The sequence below is a fragment of the Arabidopsis lyrata genome (assembly GCF_000004255.2).
Source record: "Arabidopsis lyrata subsp. lyrata unplaced genomic scaffold ARALYscaffold_2, whole genome shotgun sequence".
Lineage (NCBI taxonomy): Eukaryota > Viridiplantae > Streptophyta > Magnoliopsida > Brassicales > Brassicaceae > Arabidopsis > Arabidopsis lyrata.
Genome location: NW_003302554.1, coordinates 17,466,446 through 17,493,564, shown reverse-complemented (window position 1 = coordinate 17,493,564; position 27,119 = coordinate 17,466,446). Strand labels below are relative to the sequence as shown.

Sequence of the window (27,119 nt, the reverse complement as noted above, 5' to 3'; positions counted from 1 at the left end):
TTTCAGCGCTTTTTTAATAGCTCAATTTTCAAATGCAATTTGTCTTTTAAATTTTTTTTTATATATAATTACATTCACTGGTTTTTTTTTCCATTACTAACTAAACATGATATCAAATATCTATCCAACAACTATAAATATCTAAATACGTTTTCTCCTACTTTTGGATCCAAAAGAACAAATGTTTTTAATAAGGAACCGTACCGTCTGCATTATAGGTGAAGTGTAAATTTCATATATCTTAGTAGAATTAAACAACAATATGAACATATATGAATGCTTATTTTCTTGAGAAACGAACGAAAACATAATAATCCTTTGCTTGTCGAAAACCTCTATTATCTTCTACGTTTTAACATCAAATGCCATGTTTGCAATTCTTTTGAGACTGCCTCACAAAAATTAATGCTGTTAAACTTTTTTCTTTTTTTCACAGCATTTTGTTTTTATAAGATTTGATGCAAAAGTTTAAATGGTGGCACGAGCTAACCAATGTTTAACATAGGCCCACTCTAGAATTAATACCCACAAACCCACAAGTAATACTAACGAATCATAGATGGGTAGGAGCCCAACTAGTAAAGACCATAAGGTAAAAGCCCACTTAGAAAGAAAAGAGGAAAGTAACAACAGTAAAGAGAGCTTTGTGTGTGTTAAAAGTTATTTAATTCTCTATTATACTTTGCACAGAGAATATGGAAAACTGGATTTACCATTCACTTTTGTTATTAAATCGCAGAATTTCCATTTATATAGATTTGTATATCATCAAGTGAACTTAACCAGAATTCTGTAATATGAATTTTATTCGTTCTCCTAGTACACAGCCAGTGACATTGACACGTGTGAGGCTAGAAAATGATTAGTGTCAATCACAAAAGAAGTCAAGAGGCATGCGTATCAGCCACAAATCTGTTGATCAACCTTCTCGAAGTCGCCGGACAAACATGGAAACAGCTCTGCTCCGGTACTGCTTCAATTTTTCCAGTCATCCTTACCACAAGAAAATCTCCGCACATCACAGAGTCGATGGTGAGACTCAGAGAGACGAGAGGTGCGCTACGGCTTTGAGTAGAAGATCGGTACTGGCGTCTGGATTCTCGTTAGTCTCGTCGACGGCTTTAGTGTTTCCAGGGGATGGATTGGCTGTCGTGAAACAGGGTCTTCTTGCCGGGAGAGTTCCTGGTCTATCCGAACCTGATGATGAAGGTTCGTTTCACTCTGTTCTTGATTCCTATATGATCTTGTCTTGCTCTGTATCTTATCCTTACACTCTTTCCTCTTCTTGAGGATGTTACCACTGATTCTTGGAGTTGTGTCTAGTAGTTGAGAATTTGTTGGTGTAATGTAATTGTAATGCTCAGACAGGTTGGAGAACATACCGTAGACCAGACGAGAAGTCAGGAGGGCATGGTGTTGGTTGGAGTCCTATTATCCCTTATGCCTTTTCGGTTCCTCAAGATTGGAATGAGGTTTTGTCACTTGTTTCGATTTGGGTTTGTTGCAATGTTTTAGTCATATTTTTGAGATTCTTTTCATTGTTATATCAAATTTAGGTACCTGTATCGATCGCTGATCTTGGTGGCACCGAGATTGACTTGCGATTTGCTAGTCCTAAAGAAGGCCGTTTGTCTGTTATTGTAGCTCCTGTTCTAAGATTTGCAGATAGTAAGTTGTCTCTGCCGTTGAAGATTCATCAAATCTAGTCTCTTTTTGAGTTTGAGGCAATGCAATCTTGTTTAATTGTATTCGTTGATTGATTGATTTTGTGTGTTCTACTTACATGTATTGCTTGACAGACCTCGGGGACGATGTTAAGATTGAAAATATTGGGCCACCAGCGAAGGTGATCAACGCATTTGGACCAGAAGTTATTGGAGAAAACGTAGAAGGGAAGGTGTTAAGTTCCAATGTTGCAGAACACGAGGGTAGACTCTATTACCAGTTCGAGCTAGAGCCGCCTCATGTACTGATCACAGCAACAGCTGCCGGAAACCGCCTTTACTTGTTCAGTGTCACCGGAAACGGTAAAGCGAAACTTCTCTTCTAGTCAGAGATTTAAAGACAGAGAAACACCTTTTTGTTGGACTTTTAAACAGTATTTATTTGCTTATGTTGATGCTATAGGTCTTCAATGGAAGAGACACTACAAGGATCTAAAAAGGATAGCTAGTTCATTCCGCATTGTTTAGAGGAATTAAACGAAACTTTTTTTGATTCATCAGATCTTCAACAAGTTTACTCAAGAGTTTCTCAAGACTTAAGAACACAAAGAGCGGTACATAAATGTATTTGTAAAAAAAAGTTGAGAATCCTGTAATTTTTACTTATAAAACAGAGTTATCTCACAGTTTCATCTCCAGCTGGCTTTATATGATTTCTTATTCATTTATCTGGAGTTCCTAAAAAATTCAATTAAGAAAACTTGGAAAATGTGAAAAAATATCTGATATATAGTTTAGAGCTCTCAAAAACAGAATTACTAAAAGAACAAAATATCTGATATGGTTTTGATCAAATTAAAAGATACGCAACTAAATAACTTTGCCACGTAAGTAAGACAATTAATCAAACACCTAGCAGTTAAAAAAAAAAAGGAAAAACAAAAAGAAATAAGAAGCTCTAGGGTTCTTCACGCTGAAGAAAGCAGAACTTTAAATCCAATCCGTACATTCAAACACAAACACATGAACTCTGATCTTGTCTCTGAAGGAAGGTACAACAACGATCCATACTTTATCGAGTTTTTTAACCTTTAATTCCACACTAGAGGAAGATTAAAGGTTTGAGATTATACAGCTTTTTATAAATTTACAAATATGTTTTCTTCATTCTGAATCAGGCGTTGAGTTTAAGGTGGAAAACTCAAGCCGTTGACGATGGTGGTTACTTGAGCAGCGGGAGAGTCTCCGGTATTTTGTTGCCGGAGCTACTTTCCGGCAACATTCCTCCCTCATCCTCTATTGCCAGCAACGTATTCTTCCCCATCTGTAAGAAACTTTCTTAAACTTCTAAGTCTAGTTTTTATGTAAATTTACAAATTGTCTAGCATCCAGCAAAGTCTAGTTTTTATGTAAGTGTATATGTGTATCTCTCTATAATGGGGACGTATAACGTGACTAATTAGCATCTAGAAGCATAAGAGATTCTGGTCTTTATTACCTGGCTAGCCAGAACCTGGTTCTCTTCTCTCAGCAACATCTCCTGTTTGGACAAGATCAGAAGGTCATTAGTTTCAAACAGTTTTTCTTCTCAATACATATTCGACACTTCATGAGGGAAATGTTGAATTTAAAACTGTTTTATGTTCTCATTAGGGTTTCATCTGAATGAAGCCAAATAATTAATCAGGAACTAATTAAGACAAGGCCAAAAGACATATCTAGAGTTAAACTAGGTTTAGTGATCTGTAGACTCCGAGGTTAATAGATTTCAAGAATCATCATAATCTAGAATATGGCCTTGATAGCAAATAAAAACCAAAATACTAACCTTTTCTTTTAAGGACTTCACATACTCCATCATCAGTTCTGCCTACAACAAGACATTAAGAATTATGTCAAAAGACTGTTCTTGGATAACTAACTAAACCGAAGGTTTTATGGAATAATTGATTGAATCACTTAGTAGCAGCACATATACCTTCCTAGCCCTACTTACGGACAGAGCAGTCTCGAGTTGTTCCTCCAGAGAAATTAGAGAATCTACTCTTACATTATCGACATTTGGTTCTTCAAGCTTGCTGTATTCATAAGTAGACAAAAGAAAAAAAGTATTTTTTATCCGAAGAAGAGGGGGAGAAAAAGGTGTTGTACTACTAACCTTTGGACTGTCTCTAGTAACTCCTTGTGTGGAAGATAATTCTGAATTTTTTCTGCAAGATCCTGCACAAGGATAAAAAGAAAGGTCGGAAAGATTGTGAAGTTCTTGTATTTTCCAGTAAACACAATAACTGTAACTCTAGAGAATTAAGTTCGGTGTTACAAGTTCAAAACATTGAGTTATCTCCGGCTTGACCAGCGCTTCTATCCCTTCATAACATCAAAAACCGCATCCAGAAGAATATTGTAATGATGTTCTTAGCTAACTTACTAAGGCTTTAAGTTCATCAGCATGTTGTATTTCATAACGATCAATGATCTTGGAAATGCTGTAGATAAAACAAAAATGCATTAGAACAATAATTTATGCAAAACAATTTCAAAACTAAGAATCAGATAGAGCATCAATAGAGGCCATTATAGAGAGAATGAACCAGAGTGGAAGAAAACTTATATACTATGTTACATTATTTTGCAACAATTTTGTGTTACTAACCAACAGTTTTTGATAATCCTCTTTACCTAACCAGGCATCTATATATATACACAATTGATAGCGAATATAGCTTAAAATAATAACAGTGTAGGTTACTATTAGTTTTTGTATGGTTACCATTATAGAGAGAATGAACCAGAGTGAAAGAAAGCATATATAATATGTTACATTTTGCAACAATTTGTGTTACTAACCAACAGTTTTTGATAATCATCTTTACTTAACCAGGCATCTTTTTTTAATTGATAGTGTATATAGCTTTAAATAAAAACATTTCAGGTTACTATTAGTTTTTGTATGTTGACTCTATTTTTGCAGTTACTGCTTTAATTTTACTATTCCATTCCATCATATATACTCTCTTTCATTTTCATATTCATGCATATATATGTAATTTTTTTTTAAACTTCAAATGTAAATCTGAAACTCTGATGCTGATCTAAAATCTGACTTTACAATTTTATCTCAAAGATACTGTTATATATCAACTTGGGAGCCAATGGAAGTCCTTGTTTTGACTTCAAAGGGTTCGAGAAACTAAATGCACACATTTTTAATTCCTCCCCGTGAGTTCAGTTATCTACCTTCTTTTTCTTATCAAAGCTAAATCAGTTTATAAAAATAGCTTTGATAAGAAAAAGAAGGTATTAGAAAGATTTATCTAAGGTCTATTAGAAATAACAAACTTTCAGTCGCATTCAAAATATTCTTAAAGAGAAGCGGATGAGATTTCTTCTAGATAGAAAAATGTCAGAAGTTCATGGGGTTAGAAATATCCCCAACAAATAACAGACAACTTTTAAATTCATTGAACATATGGTTGTAGATGACTAGATGTAGTCTATGGTAAAATGAGCAACCGATTTCTACTTAATAAACCCACTAGGCCACTGACATATATGTCGTAGCAGTAAAATTAGTTATAGTTTGAGTTTCTTTAGCAAAGAAACCCAAACTAAATTCATTGCAAGTTTGCAACATCTTAAAAAGCAACAAAGAGTTACTCAGAAAGACAAATGTATCTTATATGGTGTCATATACACACAAAGTTTACGATTAAAAGGGTTAAAATCGATATCCAATTAGATAAGTAATGAAGAAGGTGTGGCAACTATCAATGTGGAAAATTATCCCAGCACTACAATAAACCATCGAAATCAACTATAAATAAACCTTTGGCCTTGAGGGAAATTACAAAATAAAAGATCTACAATACATTTTGGATCAACATATTGTACAATTTGGCAACCAATTTGAACCAAAGATACTCGAATAATGTTACAACTGACCCCAAATAATCTCTCAACAAACCTATCTGAAGTGCATTGCAATATTGGATATAATTACCAAATCTCAAAATTTAACAATCTAGATATCGTTTATTATATGAAAAAAACGAAGCTTCAGGGTGAAACAACAGATGGAACTAGCAATACAAAGATTACTTAAACAACATCAAGAACGAATCACCACGTGTAGAAAAGATCTTGAATCACATGCAAAATTCAAAAATGAAGGTAAAATAAAAACAAAAATGATTCAAGAAAAAAATGAAACGAAAAAAAAAAAAAACACGAAACGAACACCAAGAACATATCTTGGCCATCACAATGTTTCTTAAATTAGGTTTAAGCTTACGCATCTGCTATCTTTATACAGGAAACAAGGATAAAATTTCTGTTGATTTGAAGGAATCAAAAAGCCCTAGATTTGAAGTTTCTATATGGAGAAAGTAACTAAACAAAGAGGATTAGCACAAAACTCGAGTGAGGCCCAGAAGAGGAAAGTAGCTTACTCGTCACCGGAGGAAGACTCGTAGAGTTTTCCGGAGGCAGAGACGACGACAACAGCGACGGAGGATTCACAGAGAATCGAAAGTTGTCGAGCTTTGTCTATGAGACCATTGCGTCGTTTGGAGAAAGTGACTTGTCGACTGCTTTTGTTCTCGATTCGCTTGATCTCGATTTTTCTTCTTCCCATGGCTTCAATCTCCGATAAGGGTTATGCCCTAATTTAATCCTAATCTCTGAAGACGCTCGATGTTTTTGCTTCTTCTATTTCTTTTTCTTGGTTTTTTTTTTCCCTATGGACAAATGACAAATCCAAATCAGTTTTTTTTTTTTTTTTGGTTAAACGAGATAGAGAAAATAATAGTGTATTCAGCGAAACGGTTGCGTTTTCAGGCCACGAAGAGACCAATTTTTTACGCTTGTCGAAACGGTTGCGTTTTAAGACTTTTTAGTCCAGTCGGTTAGACCGGTCCGAGTCCGATCATCATCCCCACCGAACAGAAATTGGTTTTAAGGTTTTGTTTTTATATTTGGAGGTTTAAAAGTTATTTTATCACTTTGGTTTCGATCGGAAAGTAGTGCTTATGAATCCGGTACGGTTAATTTAAGGATTTCAATTATTATTGACGTAATTTTTTTAAAGAGTAAAAAAAAAAAAAAAAAAAAAATTACAAGAGTGATCGAATAATCGAAACTACTATTCAAACTTTCACTAAAATGGTTTGAAGAGTGATCGGATAATCGAAACTACTATTCAAACTTTCACTAAAAAAAATGGTTAAAAAAAAAAGGTTTTGAGTTCAAATATTTTGAACTTATTGATATTTTCAATGCGATTGACTATCACCTAATTATTAATATTGATTCGTAACTTTACCAATATGTATCTACTAAGACCATCTTAAGAACCATCTCCAACAAAAGTTTTTAAGAAGTTCTAAGCATCAATTTTTACAAAAACTAAATATATAATTGACCTAAATCTTAAGAACTGCTGGTGTCGGATCTCGTAATGGATCCGGCCCATAACGCTAATGGACCAAGAAAACAAAATTGGCCTTTTTGACACAACCGGATTCGTTAGAAGCCCAATCGAGAGGCCCATTTCGTTTGAACTTCGTAACCGAAGTAACGGAATGATCCAACGAAGTAAAAGAGAGGCGGAAACTGCGGGATCATTGACCAAAGAGGATTCAAAACAGATGTAATTAAGAGGACATAATTTACGGCGAGATTTATGATCTCATGTCTCGCATATGCAACTATAAATAAGAACAAGTCGACATTGTCAACGGGACCGGAAAATTGGCCCAAAAAAATCAATACACACACTTTTTCTTAAGAGTTCTTTGTTGTTTTTGTGATCGTTATTCGAATTGTCGAGACTAGAGACCCGTAAACATCTCAAATATATGTTTTGCGGAATCTGACATCCACAAGAACCAGCTTTTATATAAGAGCCAAAGTACCAGTTCTTAACATTAATTTTTAGCATTTTTCTATCTTCTTTTTTTTGAAATATTTTTTGAATTGATGTGATTTCACTATGTTTGTAAAATTGGGGAGATATAGTCAAATAGTTTGTCATATAAATCACTCAAATGAATCTTATATAGTTTGTCAAATAAATGTCATGAATCTCTGTTTTATATGACTCAAATCAAAACATGTGTAGATCATGTATGTTTAAAATTTTATGTCATGTATGTTTCAAATTTTATGAACTGCAATCATTATTAAGTTTTCTAAAATTAAAAATATTTATATTTTCATTTTTAAATTAATTTTTTTAAGAACCCTAACTTAAGATTCTACCGTTGGACAATGCCAAAAAATTAAAACCTTTATCCAAAGTCTTAAATATAAAATTTTCAAAATCAATAATAAAAAATATTGCTAAGAGCTCTTGCAGACATTATCATTGTGGATGTTCTAATAAGATAATTGGTATTGAAAACATTATAACACCTAAAACTAAGAGCATATCTTAAAATGTTTGTTTATTTCTTTATTTTCTGAATCCTTCTTGTCTTGATGCATTGGGATCTTCAGAGAGGACCTCCCCACTCTTATGTTGGTATTCCGAGCAATTTTGACCATTTTATTTGTGGTACATGCTCGTCTACAGCTATATACTGTCGATTTTCACCAACTAAAAAGACTGCTTCGCGTATAACAGCCTTGATCAAAATCTTTGTGCTTTCTTCCGTCTTCGAGAGTATCCCATTACTTTACCGAGTTAAGTCGTAGATCCCGCCCTGCATCGTTCATACTCTGTCTCAATACTCACTTAAGGTTAGTAATTAATTTGGCTTCCGCATTTTCAATGCTTGGTCGCTTACGCGATAACTAAGCTGAACCAGAATCTGCCCACAACCCGAACCGGATTAAATCGGTATTGTCTTCTTCCCAATCTCGTTTCGGGTGTATGTAGAGCGCTTTGATCCTTTTCTTGGAACTATATTTATATCCCCTCAACTAACAATAGAAAACTATATATATTGGACAGGATTAGCAGAAATTACGACAAAAAATCTAGAGAATTAGATGGACCTGACGACAGAGCCCAAACACGCATGACTGTTTGATTATTGGGACTTAATAATGCATAAAATAAAAGAGAATGGATATGTATTGGTTGCATAAAAATACAGCGATTTTTTTTTTTTTTCGCCGATAAAATAAAATACAGCGACTGCAAGCTTTAGTCTAGATCTGTCTACAGTGTGTGTTTGTTACCAAATGATCTGTTTTACTGTTTTTGTACTTACTTTTTTTTTTTTTGGATTAATAAAATAAATTAGTATTCAGTAGGCAAAAAGAAACTACAACATTTCTTTTGCTTTTAAAAATTTCTTGTGAATTTAATAATTGTATTTTAATATATTAATTACATTAGGAGCATAAAAATCCAAAAAAAAAAAAAGTAAAATCTAAAAAGTCATTTTTCCGGCGGGGCCCACTGGCCTATTACTCCCCTCTAGGAGAAGAGGAGTTGCATCGAACTCCTGATGTTGTCTAGTTGCCCAGTCACTGGGCTCTTGGCATTGCTTTTCATAGTTTATCTTTTAGTATATAAAAAGTAAAAAAATATTAAAATTAAAAGATAAAGATTCTGGTCAATATAAATTTACATAATTAGGAAACTTTACGTTTTACTTTTAAGAAAGGTTGAATACAGTATATGAGAAATTCTTAGAATTGACTGTGTTTATTATATAAGTCAGCCTAAATAAAATTGGAAATACTCTTTGAATATATTTCCAAAAAAACAACATGATATTTGAGTGTATTTAACTATTTTAAAATAAAGACTGTAATATATTAGGTAACAAATCAACTGGAATCTTTTTATTAGGAAGTATGTTTGAAATGTTCGTACCATGAGATCAATATATATATATATATATGTGTGTTAAGACATTCATATAATTTACTTTTCCCAAAAAAGTATTAAGGTCCACCGAAAGAAAATGGCTTCCATTAAGCACTTCTTCCTCTTGTTTATTTGCTTTAGTGTTCTCGTAACCTCAGGTTAAATTCTCTAACCCATTTCCTTTACATGCTAGTGTTATTATAATTTGTCGATTCAAAACTGTAAACAAAAGTGATTATGATTCATTATTTTTTATCATGTTGGTAAAGATCAGGCATACTTTTTACTAGATATATAAGAGCATGTGCAATGAGGAGAAATTCTCACAGTCTCTCATATATATTATTTTAATACATTTAATTTAGTTTATTTTTTATTTAAATTTTGAAAGATAGAAAAAAATTCATAACCAATAATATTATGACATGTGTTATAATAGTCTCTCAAGGGGTTCTCAAGAGTTCTCATTTGAGAATTGATTCTCATCCCTCTCTCCTACTTTTTATTATTTTTATTTTTTATATTGTTGAGAACTCTTTTGAGAACCCACCACTGCACATGCCCTAAGAATTGTATGTATGTTAAAATATAGATTGATTTTTAGATCTATCAGCATCATGCAAAATTTACTGTAGCTCTTTAAACAGAAAAGATCACGGAAGTAAAAAGGCATCCAACAAGAAAATATTACTAGATTATCATCATTTGATCCATGAATCAATATATAATAGCGCTTACATGAATATTGTCGTAGAATGCACATTGAAATGCTTATTTTGTTAGTTTAAATTTTGAATCAAAAGAACTAGTTATCAACAACAGACTACATACATTCAATCTTTTTCCCTTTTCTTTACTTTTTAACTCTTAAACAAAAAGAAAAACAATAATTCCTTGGACAGGACTGGCCGACTCTGCACTCGTAGATTGCAGTCCCGACTTCAATGACAAAGATTGCGACAAAGAATGTAAGGAGTTTGGTCATCCGGGAGGCTATTGTGGGCCTGATAGAGCCCAACCACTGTTAAGCACATGTTACTGCAAGGATCGTTGATTAAAGAGCTTAATAATGCACCCTAAAATAAAAGTAATGTTAACGGGACTAAGGCGTTGGATATGTATTGTTCATAAGCTTCTTATTGAATAAATTCCATCTCGTAATCTCTTTTACTTTTATTATTATCTACGTAACGTAACCAATCAGACACATTATTGATTATATTTTAGTCATCTAATCATACATTAGTCGATTAAAACGGGGTGTTACATCTGCCATTGCACCAAACAATGGATGCCCACATTGGTGGAAACTACATCAATGAACCAAAAAATGATAAGGATAGGGCCAACATGACCAGAACAGTCACTCGACAATCGTTCAAAGACTACAACTTACAAACAAATTGTGAAGCCATGTAGGGTGGTGGTAGATATGATTGTAGATTACAGTGTTTAATGACACTTTGAGCAATCCGGGAAGCTCATTTGTTTGCCGAGGATCTTTCATACTTCACTGTTCAGTCCTATAAGCTTTTTCCAAAAGGACCAAAGTTTATGTAGCTTCATACCGGAAAGACAGCCAAACAATGGGACCGTTAACTGCTCTCACATAATCTAAAGATTCAGTCACAAAAACAATCTTAGAGAAGTACATTAGGAGCATAAAAATCCAAAAAAACAGTAAAATCTAAAAAGTCATTTTTCCGGCGGGGCCCACTGACCTATGACTCCGCTCTAGGAGAAGAGGAGTTGCATCGAACTCCTGGTGTGTAGTTGCCAGTCAGTGGGCTCTTGGCATTGCTTTAGATTTTCATAGTTTATCTTTTTTTTTTGGTAAATTCATAGTTTATCTTTAAGTATATAAAAAGTAAAAAGATTGAAATTAAAAGATAAAGATTCTGGTCAATATAAATTTACAAAATTAGGAAACTTTACGTTTTGTTTTTAAGAAAGGTTGAATACAGTATATCAGAAATTCTTAAAATTGACTGTGTTTATATAAGTCAGCCAAAATAAAATTGGAAATACTCTTTGAATATATTTCCAAAAAACAACATGATATCTGAGTGTACTAAACTATTTTAAAATAAAGACTGTAATATATTAGGTAACAAATCAACTGGAATCTTTTTATTAGGAAGTATGTTTTAAATGTTCGTACCATGAGATCAATATATATATATATATATATATATATATGTGTGTGTGAGCATAAATCATATTAAGACATTCATATAATTTACTTTCCCTAAAAAGTATTCAAATATTAAGGTCCACCGAAAGAAAATGGCTTCCATTAAGCACTTCTTCCTCTTGTTTATTTGCTTTAGTGTTCTCGTAACCTCAGGTTAAATTCTCTAACCCATTTCCTTTACATGCTAGTGTTATTATAATTTGTCGATTCAAAACTGTAAACAAAAGTGATTATGATTCATTATTTTTTATCATGTTGGTAAAGATCAGACATACTTTTTACTAGATATATAAGAATTGTATGTATGTTGAAATATAGATTGATTTTTAGATCTATCAGCATCATGTAAAATTTACAGTAGCTCTTTAAACAGAAAAGATTGCGGGAGTAAAAAGGCATCCAACAAGAAAAGATTACTAGATTATCATCATTTGATCCATGAATCAATAAATAATAGCGCTTACATGACTATTGTCGTAGAATTCACATTGAAATGCTTATTTTGTTAGTTTAAATTTTGAATCAAAAGAACTAGTTATCGACAACAGACTACATACATTCAATCTTTTTCCCTTTTCTTTACTTTTTAACTCTTAAACAAAAAGAAAAACAATAATTCCTTGGACAGGATTGGCTGACTCTCCACTCAGAGATTGCAGTCCCGTCTTCAATGACAAAGATTGCGACAAAGAATGTAAGGAGTTTGGTCATCCGGGAGGCTATTGTGGGCCTGATGGAGCCCAACCACTGTTAAGCATGTGTTACTGCAAGGATCGTTGATTAAAGAGCTATTAAATGCACCCTAAAATAAAAGTAATGATAACGGGACTAAGCGTTGGATGTATTGTTCGTCTGCTTCTTATTTGAATAAATTTCATCTCGTAATCTCTTTTATTTTTATTATTATCTACGTAATGTAACCAATCAGACACATTAATTATTGATTATATTTTAGTCATCTAATCATACATTAGTTGATTAAAACGGGGTGTTACATCTGCCATTGCACCAAGCAATGGATGCCCACATTGGTGGAAACTACACCAATGAACCAAAAAATGATAAGGATAGGGCCAACATGACCAGAACAGTGACTCGGCAATCGGTCAAAGACTACAACTTACAAACAAATTGTGAATCCATGTAGGGTGGTGGTAGATATGATTGTACATTAGAGTGTTTAATGACACTTTGGGAAGCTCATTTGTTTGCCGAGGGTCTTTCATACTTCACTGTCCAGTCCTATAAGCTTTTTCCAAAAGGACCAAAGTTTCTGTAGCTTGATACCGGAAAGACGGCCAAGCAATGGGCCCGTTAACTGCTCTCACAAAAACAATCTTAGAGAAGTGAAGGCTTTGTTTGTATGGCCCATATAATGCTCTGAAGAGTGAATCATCTTTGTTGAGTGCACCCTTGATGGCACTTCTACTATGCATCACCACCTCTCCCTTTGAGTCTCTTAAGACCTAAGCACAACCTCCTAGCTTGTTTTGGTTGGACCAGACGGCTCCAATATTACAACAGTAATTCATCAAGTGGGTTCCAGCCTCTCTTCAGACATGATTTCAAGCTGATCCATCATCTTGAACTTCAATTGGCGCTTACTACGGTTGACAAAAATTAACTAGCCGGTTTACTGGATGATCATTTTTGATTCTGGTTCAATTTGGTTCCTTTATGTCACCAGAACAAGAGAAGACCCCGAAAGCCCCATTGATTATACTTGTGAATACTGAAAGCACTAACTCTAAATCCATATTCGGCAAATCGTTTAGTAGAGAGCCTGAGAGATTCAGAACCAGCGATCGATATGCAAATCACATAAAAACAGCTTCTTCAGAACCAAAAGGATTCGAAATTGATTCACTCATAATTTTTCTTCATACCCATAAGTAATCGATTGTAACTATTTATCCCAAGTCCGAGAACCTTCTCCTATACCGAAATCGATACTCCCACACCTCATCCACTATCGTAAGACTAATTTGGGGAAAAAAAAAGAGACATTTGCGATGTTTTACATTAGTGGTATGCTATTTTTTAAAGAGCAAAACGGCACCAAAAACTTAAGTTAAAGAGAAAAACGGCACAGCGTCAAGATCGAGATTGATTTTACATATTTTTTGCATTCTCTTATTACTCCTAGTCTAACCAGCAATGCAAGCCCAAATTCATAATACCCAAAACTGAGCCCATTACCGAGTGAGTCAATAGAGTGGACTATTCGTGGATGGTCGATGTCACAAAAAAAACACACACACACAGATAAAATGATTTTGGTTTAAGCTATTGACCGGATAAGAATACCGGATTAGGACCAATTTTGAAAAATAGCTTTAAATCATAGTCATTTTGGGAGGAAAAAAAAAATCACAATTTGGAGAGTGGACTATTCGTGGATTTGTCGTTTAAGACAAATTTTCTCAACTCAATATGAATAATTTAGCTATGTAATTATTTACATTTTAAAAGAAAAACTTAGTGGTTGTCCCTTCTAAAACATCCCATTAATGAAAATATTATAATGTTTAGGATTTCTGATAAGCGCATAATTGGAATCAATAATGTAGTTTTCAATTCATTATTATAGTTTTAAAACCTCCGGTACAACCCAACATCCGGTTCAACCCAACATCCGGTTCAACCAATACATAATTACTAATTAGGGATATTACAGAATCGTCGGACTTCGCCTTCACCGCCGAGCTTGACGTTCAGACGACCCAACTTCACCATCGCTCCGGCGAAATCAGCGGCGAAAGCAGAGCTGTTTGTCGCGTACGCGTCAATAAGCTTCTTCGTTGCCGGATCTTGGTATAGCACGGCGTCTGATGATATAACTGCTCGGCCCGACTTGATGTTGGTGAATATGTGGGTGTCGAATAGAAGCTCACCGTCCCAGTCCAACGGAAGCTTCACGTTAACGTCGCCGCCCTCCGGACATCTCGATCGCAAATTCCCGAAGAATTCCGGGCTAATCGGTGGAGCTGAATCCAGCATCTGATTCACAAAGAAGCAGGCTGCTTGTCCGATTGTGTGTGCACCTGAGGAAAGGTATCCAATAGCTTTATCAGTTGAGAAAAAAAGGAAATTCAAAAGGAAATCGGAGAAAAAAGCTTACCAGCACTGAGAAGGACCAGGTCCTTCTCAGTCAATCCTTTTTCGCCGAACTTCGATTTGAGGATCTCGATGCTGTCTTCCGAGTCCGGCAAGTTGGCGGCGTCCTCCGCTCTCGAGACCCGGCCGTCACGTCGACCAGTCGGAACTTCGAAGAAGGGGCCGTTCGTCAAGGAGACGGCGTCCCGAGCTGCCAAGGCGACTATATCTGCGCAGGAGACTACTCCAGGGCATATTTCCTCCACGGCCGCTTTCGCGTCTTCAATGGCGGAGAATCCACCGACTCCGGCGTTTCCCGGAGCAGCAGACTCACCGGCGTTGTGTCGTAGTAAAATTGAGCCATCGCAACCCTGCAAATCGGGAAAAAAATATAAAAAATTAGGGATTTCTCACGAAGAAGACAGACAAAAAACAATATGGGCCTTGGTAAAACTTAGAAGCCCACTAAAAAAAGAAAAAAAAAAGATTGTAAAGGAAAATAACGTTTACCAGGACAAAGCAGTCGTGAAACTGCAATCGTAGTAAAACGGCGGCGTTTAGCGGATCGGTTGTGACCTTATTTCTGATCACGGCCCGAACTACTGACTCTGCTGTTGGGCATTTATCGGCGTAGAACCCAACCGAGAGTTGGGCCTCCAAGGGGTTCAAGTTCAGCAACATAAAATAAGAAATCACGAATGTAACCATCATTTTCATTCTTATTATATTTTTTTTGTTTGCTTTAGAAGAGACTAAGAGAGATGAGTGATGATCAGCGATAACGAGCGATGAACTATTTAAATACTATATGAGAATTCAAAATTTAAATTCATTTATTTTTACATCAATAATTTAATGCACAAAACGTAATTATTGTGTAATTGTTTGTTTCCTAAACACAACCCATCTACTTTTCCCCATAACTTTTGATTTATATAGTAAAAATTTGATTAAAAAAAGTTTTATCTATTGTAATATTTTCGTCACATGCATCGATTCTCATTCGTTCATTTTTTTTTTTGTAATTAAGCCTTTAAATGCTTTAGATGTTATGATTCTCAATATTTTTCATCATATACTTTATGTTATTGTTGAGCTCCTATAATCTAACTAATTACATATAGCCCAATAGTAGCCCAATATCTATTATTAAATTACAAAATTGGAGTCTATTCTTGAACCTTCGGTGGTAAATTTGAATAATAGTTCTGTTAAGCTATTAGTCATGTAGAAGTCTTTTTTTTTTTTTTTTGACTCAACATCGGGAATTAAAATATCTTCTTGGTAAAAACCTATAGTAGTTCTAAGTTTCAATCAAAATAAATAAATAAAAATATGTAGTAGTAGTCGTTTTTATCTGTAATTATCAGTTCGAGTGAGAGTGATATGTGAACAACTGGTCTGGTTCTGGCACATTGTCCTATCTGTCATTCTTTTTGGTTTTGACGTGGATAATTGACGTCATTCAGATGTTTGTTTCAAATACCGTATACGTAATGCCGCGTCAACAGTTTTAATTTGATTTTGTTTTCTTATATTTTCATATTTTTTAAAAATCGTAATGTTAAATTATTCGATTGGAGTCTTTTGTTGAACCTTCGACAACAAGTTTGAATATGGTTCCGTTATGCTAACAACTAACAAGGCTGATTCGAAAAATCACTTTAATATTTTATTTTCTATACTAATCGAAATTGTTAAGTCTATATCAGACAAAACTAAAAAATGAAATAATTTTTCATTATGTTCATTGACATAATCAGCCTCCAAATATAGTGGGGTCCTGAAGCACAAAGAGATTTTAGTCGTTGGTGTCAATTAGGTGGTCTATAAAAATAAGCACCATCTCCAATGTAGAATCGCTACATATACATACATATTCAACAACTGAAGTTGCTGAGTTTGTGGTATATATGTATCAATGAAACTTTTCTCGATAGATATATTTAGTTAGAAATATAATTTATATCAATACTGAAAGAAGGGGAAATAGTACATGGACCAACAACCGCCAGGAACTGCTCAAATCAGTGCTTAGTGAGCTTCCCTTCCCACACATAGAGTGATAGATAGCCTCGTGTTTTTAGGAACGACCGATTACTACACATCAACTACTTGACAACTATACTTACCGAAAAAAATAAAGCAATTTTCTAATTTTGTTATATCTATATATAATAATATTTGAGAAGTGTTTTTGCTGACGTGTCGGACTCTCGGCTCTTGTTGAGTCATTGATTTTACGTAATTACTTAATTACCCTTAATGAAATCTAATTAATTTTGGAAAAATTAAATTGAATTTCGGAATTAACCAGGAAAAAATAATTTTGGAAACAATAAACATGATAATTAACCAAAAAAAAAAAAAGGAACAACGAAGTACCAGTTAGGAAGCTTTAATTGAATTCATCGTGTTCTTCGTCGTGTGAATATAATTCTTCTAAACGAAGGCAAAACTTGAAATCCTAACATAAAGCATATATTCATAGCAATAACAGAAATCTAATAATTTAGTGATAGAATTTCACTTGTTGATCTGTCGAAGCAGAATAGTCAAGCTTCTCATAGTATCTTGCCCATGTTATGTCTTTAAGACGTCAATACTATCCTGCACCCTATAATTCTAACCAATGAAAAGAACAAATATTTATTATCTTCGATACAGAGTTGACGAAGAAACCTTGGATAAAAACTCGACGAAGAAACTTGTAAGTGTTAATGTATGATGAAGCTTCCATGAACGTGAATTCGTGATCATAATGAAGAAACGTGTGAATGGAGACGGTTGATGGTTTTTTTTTTTTTTTTTTTTTTTTTTCTTTTTTACCTTTTGTGTAAACAGATCTGTTTCATAATTTATCGGAAAAAGAATTATACCAAAAAAAAAAAATCGGAAAAGGAAAATATTTATTATAATATTGATATATTTAAGATGATAATGTCAAATATCCGAAAATTATTAATCGGAGCATTAATATAAACATAAAAGAATACTATTCTAACCTTACTCAAATTAATAAGATTTAGATATCCGAAATTAATCGTAAACGGCTATTAATTGTTAAACTAATTAAAATAAAGATCAAACGTACCGGAATAGATGAAATTTTTGGTATGATCGTCGTGTTCGTCGTCGTTTCAATCTAAATATTTGGAAAAAAAAACGAACAAAAAAAATAATATGTAGATCAATGAAAGAGAACCCACCAATTTAGAAACGGTTATCACGCCATCGTATTGTTCGTCGGATGATTATAAGTCTCTAATCCGGAGATTGACTTGAACCCTGACAAAAACATATATTCATAGCATAAAATCGTAAATAGAAGGTAGAAGACCACCTATTAATCGGTTGTAACCTTGTGCAAACTCGATTTAATTTTGACGAATGAAATGTTGGTGTGGTGTCAAAACTTTCTTGGGGAGACTCGAAGATGAGAGAGCTGAAGTCAGAGATAGGCAGAGAGGTTTACATGTGAATTAAGGTATGGAGTGCTAACGTGAACATGAACGTGAACGGCGGTGATTTTTGCACATAATAGCAATTAGATCGAGTTTTGGAAAAAAATATGGATCAGCGTGACATGACGCATATGGATACCATGCATGTCTATCTATTGTAAATCAAAAATTATATTATTGTTCCGCCTTATTTTTGAAACAGAAAGGAATTTTCCCTTAAATTTTAATATATTTTATAAGATAGTATCAAATATAGTAGTAAATCTAAAATAGTTGTTATTATTCCATATTTTTACCGAAAAAAGTAAATATTATTTTAAATAAACATGGATAACAATGAATAAATGGCAGTTTTACAAATATTTATTATTATGATAGTGATTTGCTTATTAAAATATGTAAATTTTTTTTTTTTTTTTGTATTTATCGTCGAAAAATTTAGAAACTCTAAATCATGCACCGCCTCCTATTCAATATAAATACCTTGCTCATGGTATTCAATTTCAGATCATAACTAACCCTTGTTTTTTTGTTCTTTTTTTTCAAACTTTTTTTTGCTTCTACCTAATTTTAATTTTTCTTTTTATTGTAGGGTGGATGTATGGAGGGGACGATGTGAACTGGTGTATGGAAAATTTGGACCTAATTCAATGAATAAACAGGTGATCTTATAGTTTATATGTACAAATTTGATTTTTTTTTTTTGTATTTATGGTTTCACTATTTTCACCACTAATCAATTTTTATAATCAAAAAGTTTGGTTTCAACTTTTGAGAAGGTAATCATCGATGGTTTGGTATGTTTCTTTTTGTTGTAAAAAGATGAGGTACCTCCCGATTTTGTTGAGGTACATGTTCTTATTATTATCAAATATGTCTTTTCTCAGAAGAAACACTCAACTTTTGATAACACAGTTGCCACAAAGTCAGAAAGATGACTTATTTCAGGGATAAATCTTCAGAGGAGGCTAATTTTTGTCGTTAATACAATTTAAGTATTCCTCTCTTTAGATTAGGGATAACAAACTTGGCTGTTAAATTCAGGAATTACTCTTCGTTGCCAATCTCTCTCCCCAAACTAAAATATTACATATATTAAAGTAGTAACTTAAAGTTTTTGGTATCGAGATCATTCTAAGGCACTGAGATTCGGACTTTGGTATGTATAGGATTCGTTTTCCATGCACTAAGATTTAATTATTGTTTAATTTATTAGTTTTTAGGTTTCTTTCCATGCTCTGATGCGTTTTCGGGTGTGCCAATGGAAGCTTGCATCACTCTTTACTCCAAGCGTAAGTATGCTCTGCATTAGCTTCTTCTGTTCCATTGGTTATTATGGGTTTTGACTTTTGAGAAATATACAACAATTTAAAACCAGGTTTTGTTGTTGATTGGTTCGGTTTGTATACCATATTTTGCTAAATACATATGACCATAAATAAGACCAAAGGAGCTGGGTTAGCTCCTTTGCCAGCTAGGTTGACTTCGTCTCCTCCCCGTCTTGCGGATTTCCGTTATTCAACGGGTATATTTGAGAAGTATACGGTACTAAAACCACAACCATTGATCTTAGCTTGATCGGTTCTTCCCTAGGATTTATACATAAAAGTAAATTGTTTTGTTTAATAATTTTCCATTGCATGAACTTTCGAGACAACAAGTGGACAGGAGTGTAATGTCATCAAAAGTCAAATCAAACACTGTGAGGAACATAATAGACAACGTTGGCTTCTTTCGCAGCTGCTCAACGTTGTCTCTCCCGATGGTCCCAACACTCTCTTCTTCTTTTTTTGTCAACATTCAAACGTTGTTTAAAATAAATAAAATGTTTAACCTTAATCATCTTTCTAGATCTTTAAATGCCTAAAACTTCAACTTAATCAGTCAGCAATCCGTCACGTTAATGATTTTGAAAGGAAGACTTTTGTTTTGTTTCGGTTAGTTTTGTTTGTTTAGTATTTTAATCACAAGATAACTCTAATTTCCCATTAGAGTTGTGTTAATTGTGTTGATTATGATTTGGCGTTCCAATTCTGATATTATTTTTATGTTGTAAATCTTAAACTGTTACGTTATTGTTCTATCTTCCTATGTGAGAAAAAAGTAAAATGTTTTAAAATTTTGACATGGATAATAATATAATTGTAAATCTATAATAATTATATTATCATTTTATTTATATTTTTCAAAAAGAAATATATTTATCTTAATAGATTTAATATGATAATGTCAAATATAGTTATAAATCTAAAAGAGTTATGTTATTATCCCATCCTTTTATGAGAAAAAAGCAGATATTCTCTTAAACTTTTAAATTAACGTGGATAATAATAAATAAATGATAATTTTACTAATATGATAATGATTCGGTTTTAATCTTACCAAAAAACAAATAATGATTCTGTTTTAAAAATATATAAATTTTCTTTGTTTAGTTGTAGATATTGTCATATAAAAAATTCTTAGATCCTCCACTGCCTTAATTTTATGTAAATACCTTGCTTGATATTTAATTTTGATTTGATATCATAACTAATCCTTGCTTTTTTTTTCGGCACTAACCATTGAATTTTTTATACTGCCATTTAATTCTTGCATAAAAAATAATAATTAATAGTAGTGTTTATTATGAATGCAGGTTTGTTTTCCATAAAAACTAGATTGGATTTATGGAAGCACGTCATTGTTTCCAGTGCGAGGAAGCAAATGTCGTATCACTGCTGTTGTGGCTCTTTAGTACTTTCGTTTCTGTTTATGGCTTTGCTTCGGTTGTATGGTTAGTCATCAATCATTGATCTTCTCATTGTTTGAATATTGTTGCATAGGAAAAATCTTCCTTTTTTATGAATCTTTCAAAAGTTGGGTCCATGCTATTCTCAGTGATTGATTACGTTTATTGAATATTTGTGTGCTTCCTCTGCTGATATTCTAATTCATGCTTTATTCGTCGTCTTTGATACACTCTGATTAACCATTGTACACCTCTAGAGTCTAATTTGCAATATTAATGCAAGTCTCTTTAACTTACGGATTATGAAGAGCATCCTAAGATCGTTTAATTTGATTCAGGCTTTATGTGGCTAATGTTTGGTCTTGGATGTGAATTAGTCTATCATGTTTCTTGGAAGGTAGGAAGCAATCTTGATGTTTACCAAAATCCAATGTGCTCTTTTGTAGCTCAGTTTTGAAATATGTACTAATTATTGTAGAGGGAACCCGAAATAAAGAGACCATATGTATGATTTTATATGCGAAGAGAAGCTCCGAATTTGAAATCGTCTCCACTCCGGTGATATGTGGCCATGGTGTGAAGGAGTCTGGAGCCATGGTTATTTCAGATTCGGACATAACCGTAATTGTTAAACTAATAAAAATAAGATCAAACGTACCGGATTGATGAGAATTTTTGGTGTTCTTCGTCATGTTCTTCGTCGTATGGATCTAACAAAACAAAAAAAATATATATACCCCAGAATTTTTTTTTGTTTGTTAATAGAGAGAACCCACCAATTTTGTAGCGTTGATTGTGACATCGAATTGTTTGTCGGATGAATATAAGTCTCTAATCCGGAGACTGAAGTTGAACCCTAACAAAAACATATATTCATAGCATAAAATTCATAAATAAAAGGTAGAGCATCACATAGCTTTTTCTTCAAAGCCAACACATCTCTCTTTGTAGCCGAATTACTCTCCAGTTTGGTATATACTCAAATTTTCCAATGACTTCCTTCTCGAACCTGGAGCGTTTTTGCTTTGCCGGATATTTTTAGGATATGGCTCTTATGTATCTCTTGTGAGTCACTTGATATGTTGTTTAGGTAAAACTTTTGGTTTGAAAGAGAATGATCTACGACAAGCATAATCGGTTATTTGTTATATATGTGGCCATGTTCATATTGCTTTCTCCACAAGCAATTTTCCAGTTTTGTAGCATTCGATATTTAAATTTAAAAGCTTCAATACGTTGTATACATGTGTATGTATGTACATATATGAATTATTCTCAGTTGCACATAGTGGTTTCTAAGGGATAGATACTTGCTCTCTGTAATCCTCTCATTTTTAGTACCTATCTTCAGTGTTTACTTTGCTAAGAGCTTCTTGATAGGCATACATCTTTGCAATCTCAGATCAATATACTACAAATACATATACGATACAGTTAAGAAAATGATATTTCTCTTACAACTTTTTATATGGGTTTTATAAACAAGAGATCAACTGAAGGGTTACGCAGCGACCAATGGCGAAGGTAGAGACAAAGATACTACAATAGGGACGATAAATATGACACGATATATACAAAAGAGATGCCTGTTTCTATACCATTGAAATTTTACGTACATAACTACTTCAAAGAGCAAGATGACTTACTTGATAGGTAAGAGATATGGTAAGAGATTATATTTTTCAATTATTTGTTTCCAACTACGAAAAACTCCAGTGACATACAATCTAAAAGCATGAATATGTCATAAAATCAAGAATACAACAAAAACCAGGAAGATGGGCCCAAATTAAAGTCTGAAACTGGACGTGGGGAACCCACAGACAGTGGCGGTCGGAGCGTTACAAATATGAAAGAAACGAGGAAGCGTGAATATGTCATAAAACCAAGAGTACTACAAAACCAAGAAGATGTGCTCAAAGAACGAAACTGGACGTGGGAACCCACAGACAGTGGCGGTTGTGGCATTACAAATATGAAAGAAACGAGTAAGCATGAATATGTCATAAAATCAAGAGTACGACAAAACAAAGAAGATGGGCCTAAAGACCGAAACTGGACGTGGGGAGCCCACGGACAGTGGCGGTCGGGGCGTTGCTAATATGAAAGAAAAGAGTAAGCATGAATATGTCATAAAATCAAGAGTACGACAAAACAAAGAAGATGGGCCTAAAGACCGAGACTGGACGTGGGAACCCATGGACAGTGGCGGTCGGGGCGTTGCTAATATATTGTTGGTTTAAATATATAGATTTTTTATATTTAATTCTATTATATATATCAAGATATAAACACTAATAATTGTTTGTGATTCAAAAACACTATTAATTGTTGATTACTAATAATATATATCAAAAGTTATAGCGTTTTACCATAATTCTATATTAATGTCGTTATAAAAATTAGACTCTTGACAAAATTAATTCAATAAATATCCCTAACTTGATAATCCTAAATATTAATTACTAATTTTGGTCTTAATCAACATACAACCCCGCGCTGGGCGCGGGGACCTCCCCTAGTTTGTAAAATAAAGCAACTACTTCGACGATGAGATGTAGATGCTGACTCATTCTAGTATAGCTTTATAATTTTTAATATTATAGGTTGGGTTGTACAATAACTTTATATTTCTCCCCTACCAAAGAAAAAACAAACTTTATATTTCCTTTTGTTAATTAAACTATTAAATATTACTTTTGATGTTGAGATGTTAAAAAAAAAGCAAAAACAAGTCACTTGGATGAAATTGATGTTGTAGGCCCAATTTGTTGAGATAGTAAAGCCCAATTTTTATTAAGCATTGGATTGGAAATTGGTTGGCCCATAGAGTATGTAAGATCGAATTAATGGAGAAAAACAATGAAAACTTTCTTATTTTTTCTCAAAATTTACATCTTTTTTTTTTTTTTTTTTTTATTGTTATCTCATTGCAACTCTCTTGCCTCTGTCGTGCTTGTTGTGGTGGAGGAAAGTGTCGTTTTGTGGGCTCTCGTTGTTCATGTTGTGAAATGGGCTTGGTGACATAAAGGCCCATTTCTATGATGAGCTTAAGCGAAACAAATTACGTTAATATACAGCACTGCAAGTGTGCAACTAAAAATGTTAAAGATGATATATTGTTAGTCTAGTGGTTTCCGTTTCCCTGCCTGATTGCCTCTAACATTTCACGATACCTTGTGAAACACTAGAGATCATAACTTGTAATGTTGTCGATAGATTATTATCCGACTCTCGAGTTTAAATCTTCGTTTTACATACTACCAGAATCTCTAAGATGAAATTTAGATAGGAGTTTATTTGATATATTATGTGATTCACACATTACAAAACAGTGACACATGTACTAAGTTCTTTCTCCAGGGTATGTCCTAGCTTGACGTTTTCCCCAAAATTACATCCCACGATAAGATAAGACCGAGATATAATAACCACGTGCGTGGGTCAGAGTCCAACGTAACCAAACCTCACACTTTGGTTGGTCCAATCAACGGCTCGATTTAGAGAGAGAACAAGACTTATTCAAGCTTCGAACAATGTCGATGTTAATGGCTGTGAAAACCACTTCGCTCTGTTGCAGCAGCTTAAACCTGAGGGCTTCACCAACATTCCGACGGAATCCACGAGCGGCGAGATTGATGAATCCGACGGCGAGAATCCAAACACGTATTCATCGTCTGATTGAAGAACAAGGCATTGTTCTTATGCCTGGATGCTACGACGCCTTATCGGCGGCTATTGTGCAGCAAACCGGATTCTCCGCTGGTTTTATATCCGGTTACGCCTTATCCGCTTCTCTTCTGGGAAAACCCGATTTCGGTTTGCTAACGTGCGCCATTTTTTGTTTTGTTTTCTCTTTATTAAAGTTTTTTGTTTGTTTGCTGTCGTAATTTATTTCTTTTCTTCTGTCGTTTTAGACCACCGGAGATGGCTGCGACGGCAAGGTCGGTGTGTGCGTCAGCTCCAAATATACCAATCATTGCAGATGCTGGTAAAGTTACAAAGAAAAACTTTTAACAACAATGTTTGAATTCTCATTTGTTGGTTCTCTGATTAGAGAGCATTGCCAAAGATTGAAAGTATGAGTCTTTCTTGGTTAGTGTCACTTGCTTATACGGTAGTTCTATTCATAGTTTTTGTGAAAAGAATTGATTTGCTTGGTTAGAGACTTGTAGTGTATTACTCAATAGCTCTTGTCTAACGAGATTCATTATTTTTCTTTTGATCTGTTTTAAGATACCGGTGGTGGAAATGCGCTTAACGTTCAAAGAACCGTTAAGGATTTGATTGCAGCAGGTGCTTCTGGTTGCTTCCTTGAGGTAAATTGCCTCTGCTTTTTTGATGAGTTTCTCTGTCTCAGAATCGATCAAGAATCTTCCATTTTACTTGTTCATTTGACATTTTGTTGGTCATTCTTCGCAGGACCAAGCATGGCCAAAGAAGTGTGGTATGTGTGACATCTTCATTTTCTAAGTCACTCTTCAAATGTCACTCAATGGACACACTTGACACTTCATAATCTCAATGTGTGTATCGTTTTTGTGTAGGTCATATGCGTGGTAAACAGGTGATACCAGCTGAAGAACATGCCGCTAAAATAGCATCAGCCAGAGACGCTATCGGAGACTCTGAATTCTTTCTTGTTGCAAGAACAGATGTGCGTGCTACTTCTGCAAAATCAGGTCTTGAAGACGCTATTGCACGGGTTAATCTCTACATGGAGGTAACAAGTTTGTTAGAAGAAAAAAAAAACTCAATTGGTGTTAAACTCTAACCAGAGTTGTTGTAAATTTGCAGGCGGGAGCTGATGCTTCCTTTGTAGAGGCACCAAGAGACGACGATGAGCTCAAGGAAATTGGAAAACGCACAAAAGGTTATAGAGTTTGCAACATGATTGAAGGAGGAGTCACACCATTGCACACGCCTGTTGAGCTTAAAGAAATGGGGTTTCACTTGATCGTTCACCCGCTTACCGCACTCTATGCATCGACTCGAGCTCTGGTTGATGTTCTCAAGACTCTTAAAGAAAACGGAAGCACTCGAGATCACTTGCAAAAGATGGCTACTTTTGAGGAATTCAATAGTTTAGTGGATTTAGATTCATGGTTTGAGCTCGAAGCTCGCTATTCAAACCTCAGGAACGCTCTTGGGACAACAAAATCATGAAGATAGACACAACTTTTTTTTTTCCAACTCTCTTTTGTTTGCTATTTTTTCAGACGATTATTTGAGCAATGGTCTGTCTCATCAATAATGTACTAGATTTGGGATTTTACTTATAAACTATTAACAATATAAGCCGTGAATATAAATATATATATTGAATTTTAAAAGATAAATCTATAATGACATAAACCTATTTATGAAATGATATATAACATAGATTTTATTGAGAATAATGTTTCTCTTGAAAAAAACAACAAATTTTTAGGTAACACGTGGTAAAAAATTAGTTGAAAAAATTCAGAGAAATATAATACAATCTCGACCATGTCATGTTCATACATCTTTTTGAATTTAGTCAATTTCTCTTGAAATTATTTCGCTGTCATTTTATTCGTCATATTCTAATATGCAGTCGTCCACCTCACGACATTTTATCTCTTTTCACGTTCTTTTCGTTAAAATAATTGATTAAATTTTTGATTCATTATAAACTTATATTAAAATTATATTCTCTTTATCTATTTCATTTTTATATTTTATTTTTTCTTGTCTATTATAAAATATTCTTTTTCCTACATATTAAATTTTATATTTGGATTCTTCCTATTCTCATACATTGCATTTTCCATGAAACATTGCACTCTAACGTTATTGTTTAAAGAAATCTTGTATCTAATTGTACTTTTAAATCACAATTCTTTCCTTAAATATATTATACAATTTTTTATATATTTTATCTTGATTTTGGATACATACTTTTTTCTTGAAAAATAGATATTCTTATTTCGTGTAATCTAAATTCTATAGTTTACTATCATATAAACTTTTTTTAATCTAAATATTTTATAACTCTTGAAAAGGTTAATGTCTTTCTAGCGTGATAACATATTTTTTTGTTTTCTACTTCTCATATATAAATTATATGTATTTGACAATTATCTATATGCTTCTAATTTTTATTCATATTTTTATCTTATATATTTTT

General features: G+C 33.7%; 6 protein-coding genes across 7 annotated transcripts; 4 read left to right on the top strand and 2 right to left on the bottom strand.

Moving 5' to 3' along the window:
• Positions 1-846: 846 nt before the first annotated feature.
• LOC9323733 (psbP domain-containing protein 4, chloroplastic) lies at positions 847-2,390 on the top strand. The gene is made up of 5 exons (XM_002889076.2): positions 847-1,209; positions 1,369-1,472; positions 1,557-1,668; positions 1,800-2,027; positions 2,128-2,390. The coding sequence occupies exons 1-5, from the start codon at positions 894-896 to the stop codon at positions 2,190-2,192; spliced, it is 825 nt and encodes a 274-aa protein (XP_002889122.2). The 5' UTR covers positions 847-893; the 3' UTR covers positions 2,193-2,390.
• A 220-nt stretch (positions 2,391-2,610) lies between these two features.
• On the bottom strand, positions 2,611-6,480 carry LOC9325185 (agamous-like MADS-box protein AGL27). 2 transcript variants are annotated; one of them, XM_002887622.2, is made up of 7 exons: positions 6,113-6,416; positions 3,985-4,030; positions 3,823-3,884; positions 3,643-3,742; positions 3,493-3,534; positions 3,163-3,204; positions 2,611-2,988 (listed from the first exon to the last, which is right to left on the bottom strand). In XM_002887622.2, the coding sequence occupies exons 1-7, from the start codon at positions 6,295-6,297 to the stop codon at positions 2,887-2,889; spliced, it is 579 nt and encodes a 192-aa protein (XP_002887668.1). In that variant the 5' UTR covers positions 6,298-6,416; the 3' UTR covers positions 2,611-2,886. The 2 variants fall into 2 exon arrangements, with proteins under 2 accessions (XP_002887668.1, XP_020890340.1); XM_021034681.1 differs by lacking the exon at positions 3,985-4,030 and adding an exon at positions 4,093-4,150 and having other exon boundaries at positions 2,632-2,988; positions 6,113-6,480.
• Positions 6,481-9,558: 3,078 nt separating this feature from the next.
• Positions 9,559-10,644, top strand: LOC9325184 (putative defensin-like protein 280). Its single transcript, XM_002889075.2, has 2 exons — positions 9,559-9,641; positions 10,386-10,644. The coding sequence occupies exons 1-2, from the start codon at positions 9,581-9,583 to the stop codon at positions 10,535-10,537; spliced, it is 213 nt and encodes a 70-aa protein (XP_002889121.1). The 5' UTR covers positions 9,559-9,580; the 3' UTR covers positions 10,538-10,644.
• A 1,035-nt stretch (positions 10,645-11,679) lies between these two features.
• LOC9323732 (putative defensin-like protein 280) lies at positions 11,680-12,562 on the top strand. Its single transcript, XM_002889074.2, has 2 exons — positions 11,680-11,830; positions 12,306-12,562. The coding sequence occupies exons 1-2, from the start codon at positions 11,770-11,772 to the stop codon at positions 12,455-12,457; spliced, it is 213 nt and encodes a 70-aa protein (XP_002889120.1). The 5' UTR covers positions 11,680-11,769; the 3' UTR covers positions 12,458-12,562.
• A 1,667-nt stretch (positions 12,563-14,229) lies between these two features.
• LOC9325183 (peroxidase 13) lies at positions 14,230-15,547 on the bottom strand. Its single transcript, XM_002887621.2, has 3 exons — positions 15,284-15,547; positions 14,799-15,144; positions 14,230-14,721 (listed from the first exon to the last, which is right to left on the bottom strand). Exons 1-3 carry the CDS (start codon positions 15,488-15,490, stop codon positions 14,336-14,338), a joined length of 939 nt encoding a protein of 312 aa, XP_002887667.2. The 5' UTR covers positions 15,491-15,547; the 3' UTR covers positions 14,230-14,335.
• An 8,815-nt stretch (positions 15,548-24,362) lies between these two features.
• Positions 24,363-26,254, top strand: LOC9325181 (carboxyvinyl-carboxyphosphonate phosphorylmutase, chloroplastic). The gene is made up of 6 exons (XM_021010256.1): positions 24,363-24,797; positions 24,886-24,959; positions 25,205-25,287; positions 25,391-25,415; positions 25,516-25,691; positions 25,766-26,254. The coding sequence occupies exons 1-6, from the start codon at positions 24,505-24,507 to the stop codon at positions 26,132-26,134; spliced, it is 1,020 nt and encodes a 339-aa protein (XP_020865915.1). The 5' UTR covers positions 24,363-24,504; the 3' UTR covers positions 26,135-26,254.
• The last annotated feature ends 865 nt before the right edge of the window (positions 26,255-27,119 follow it).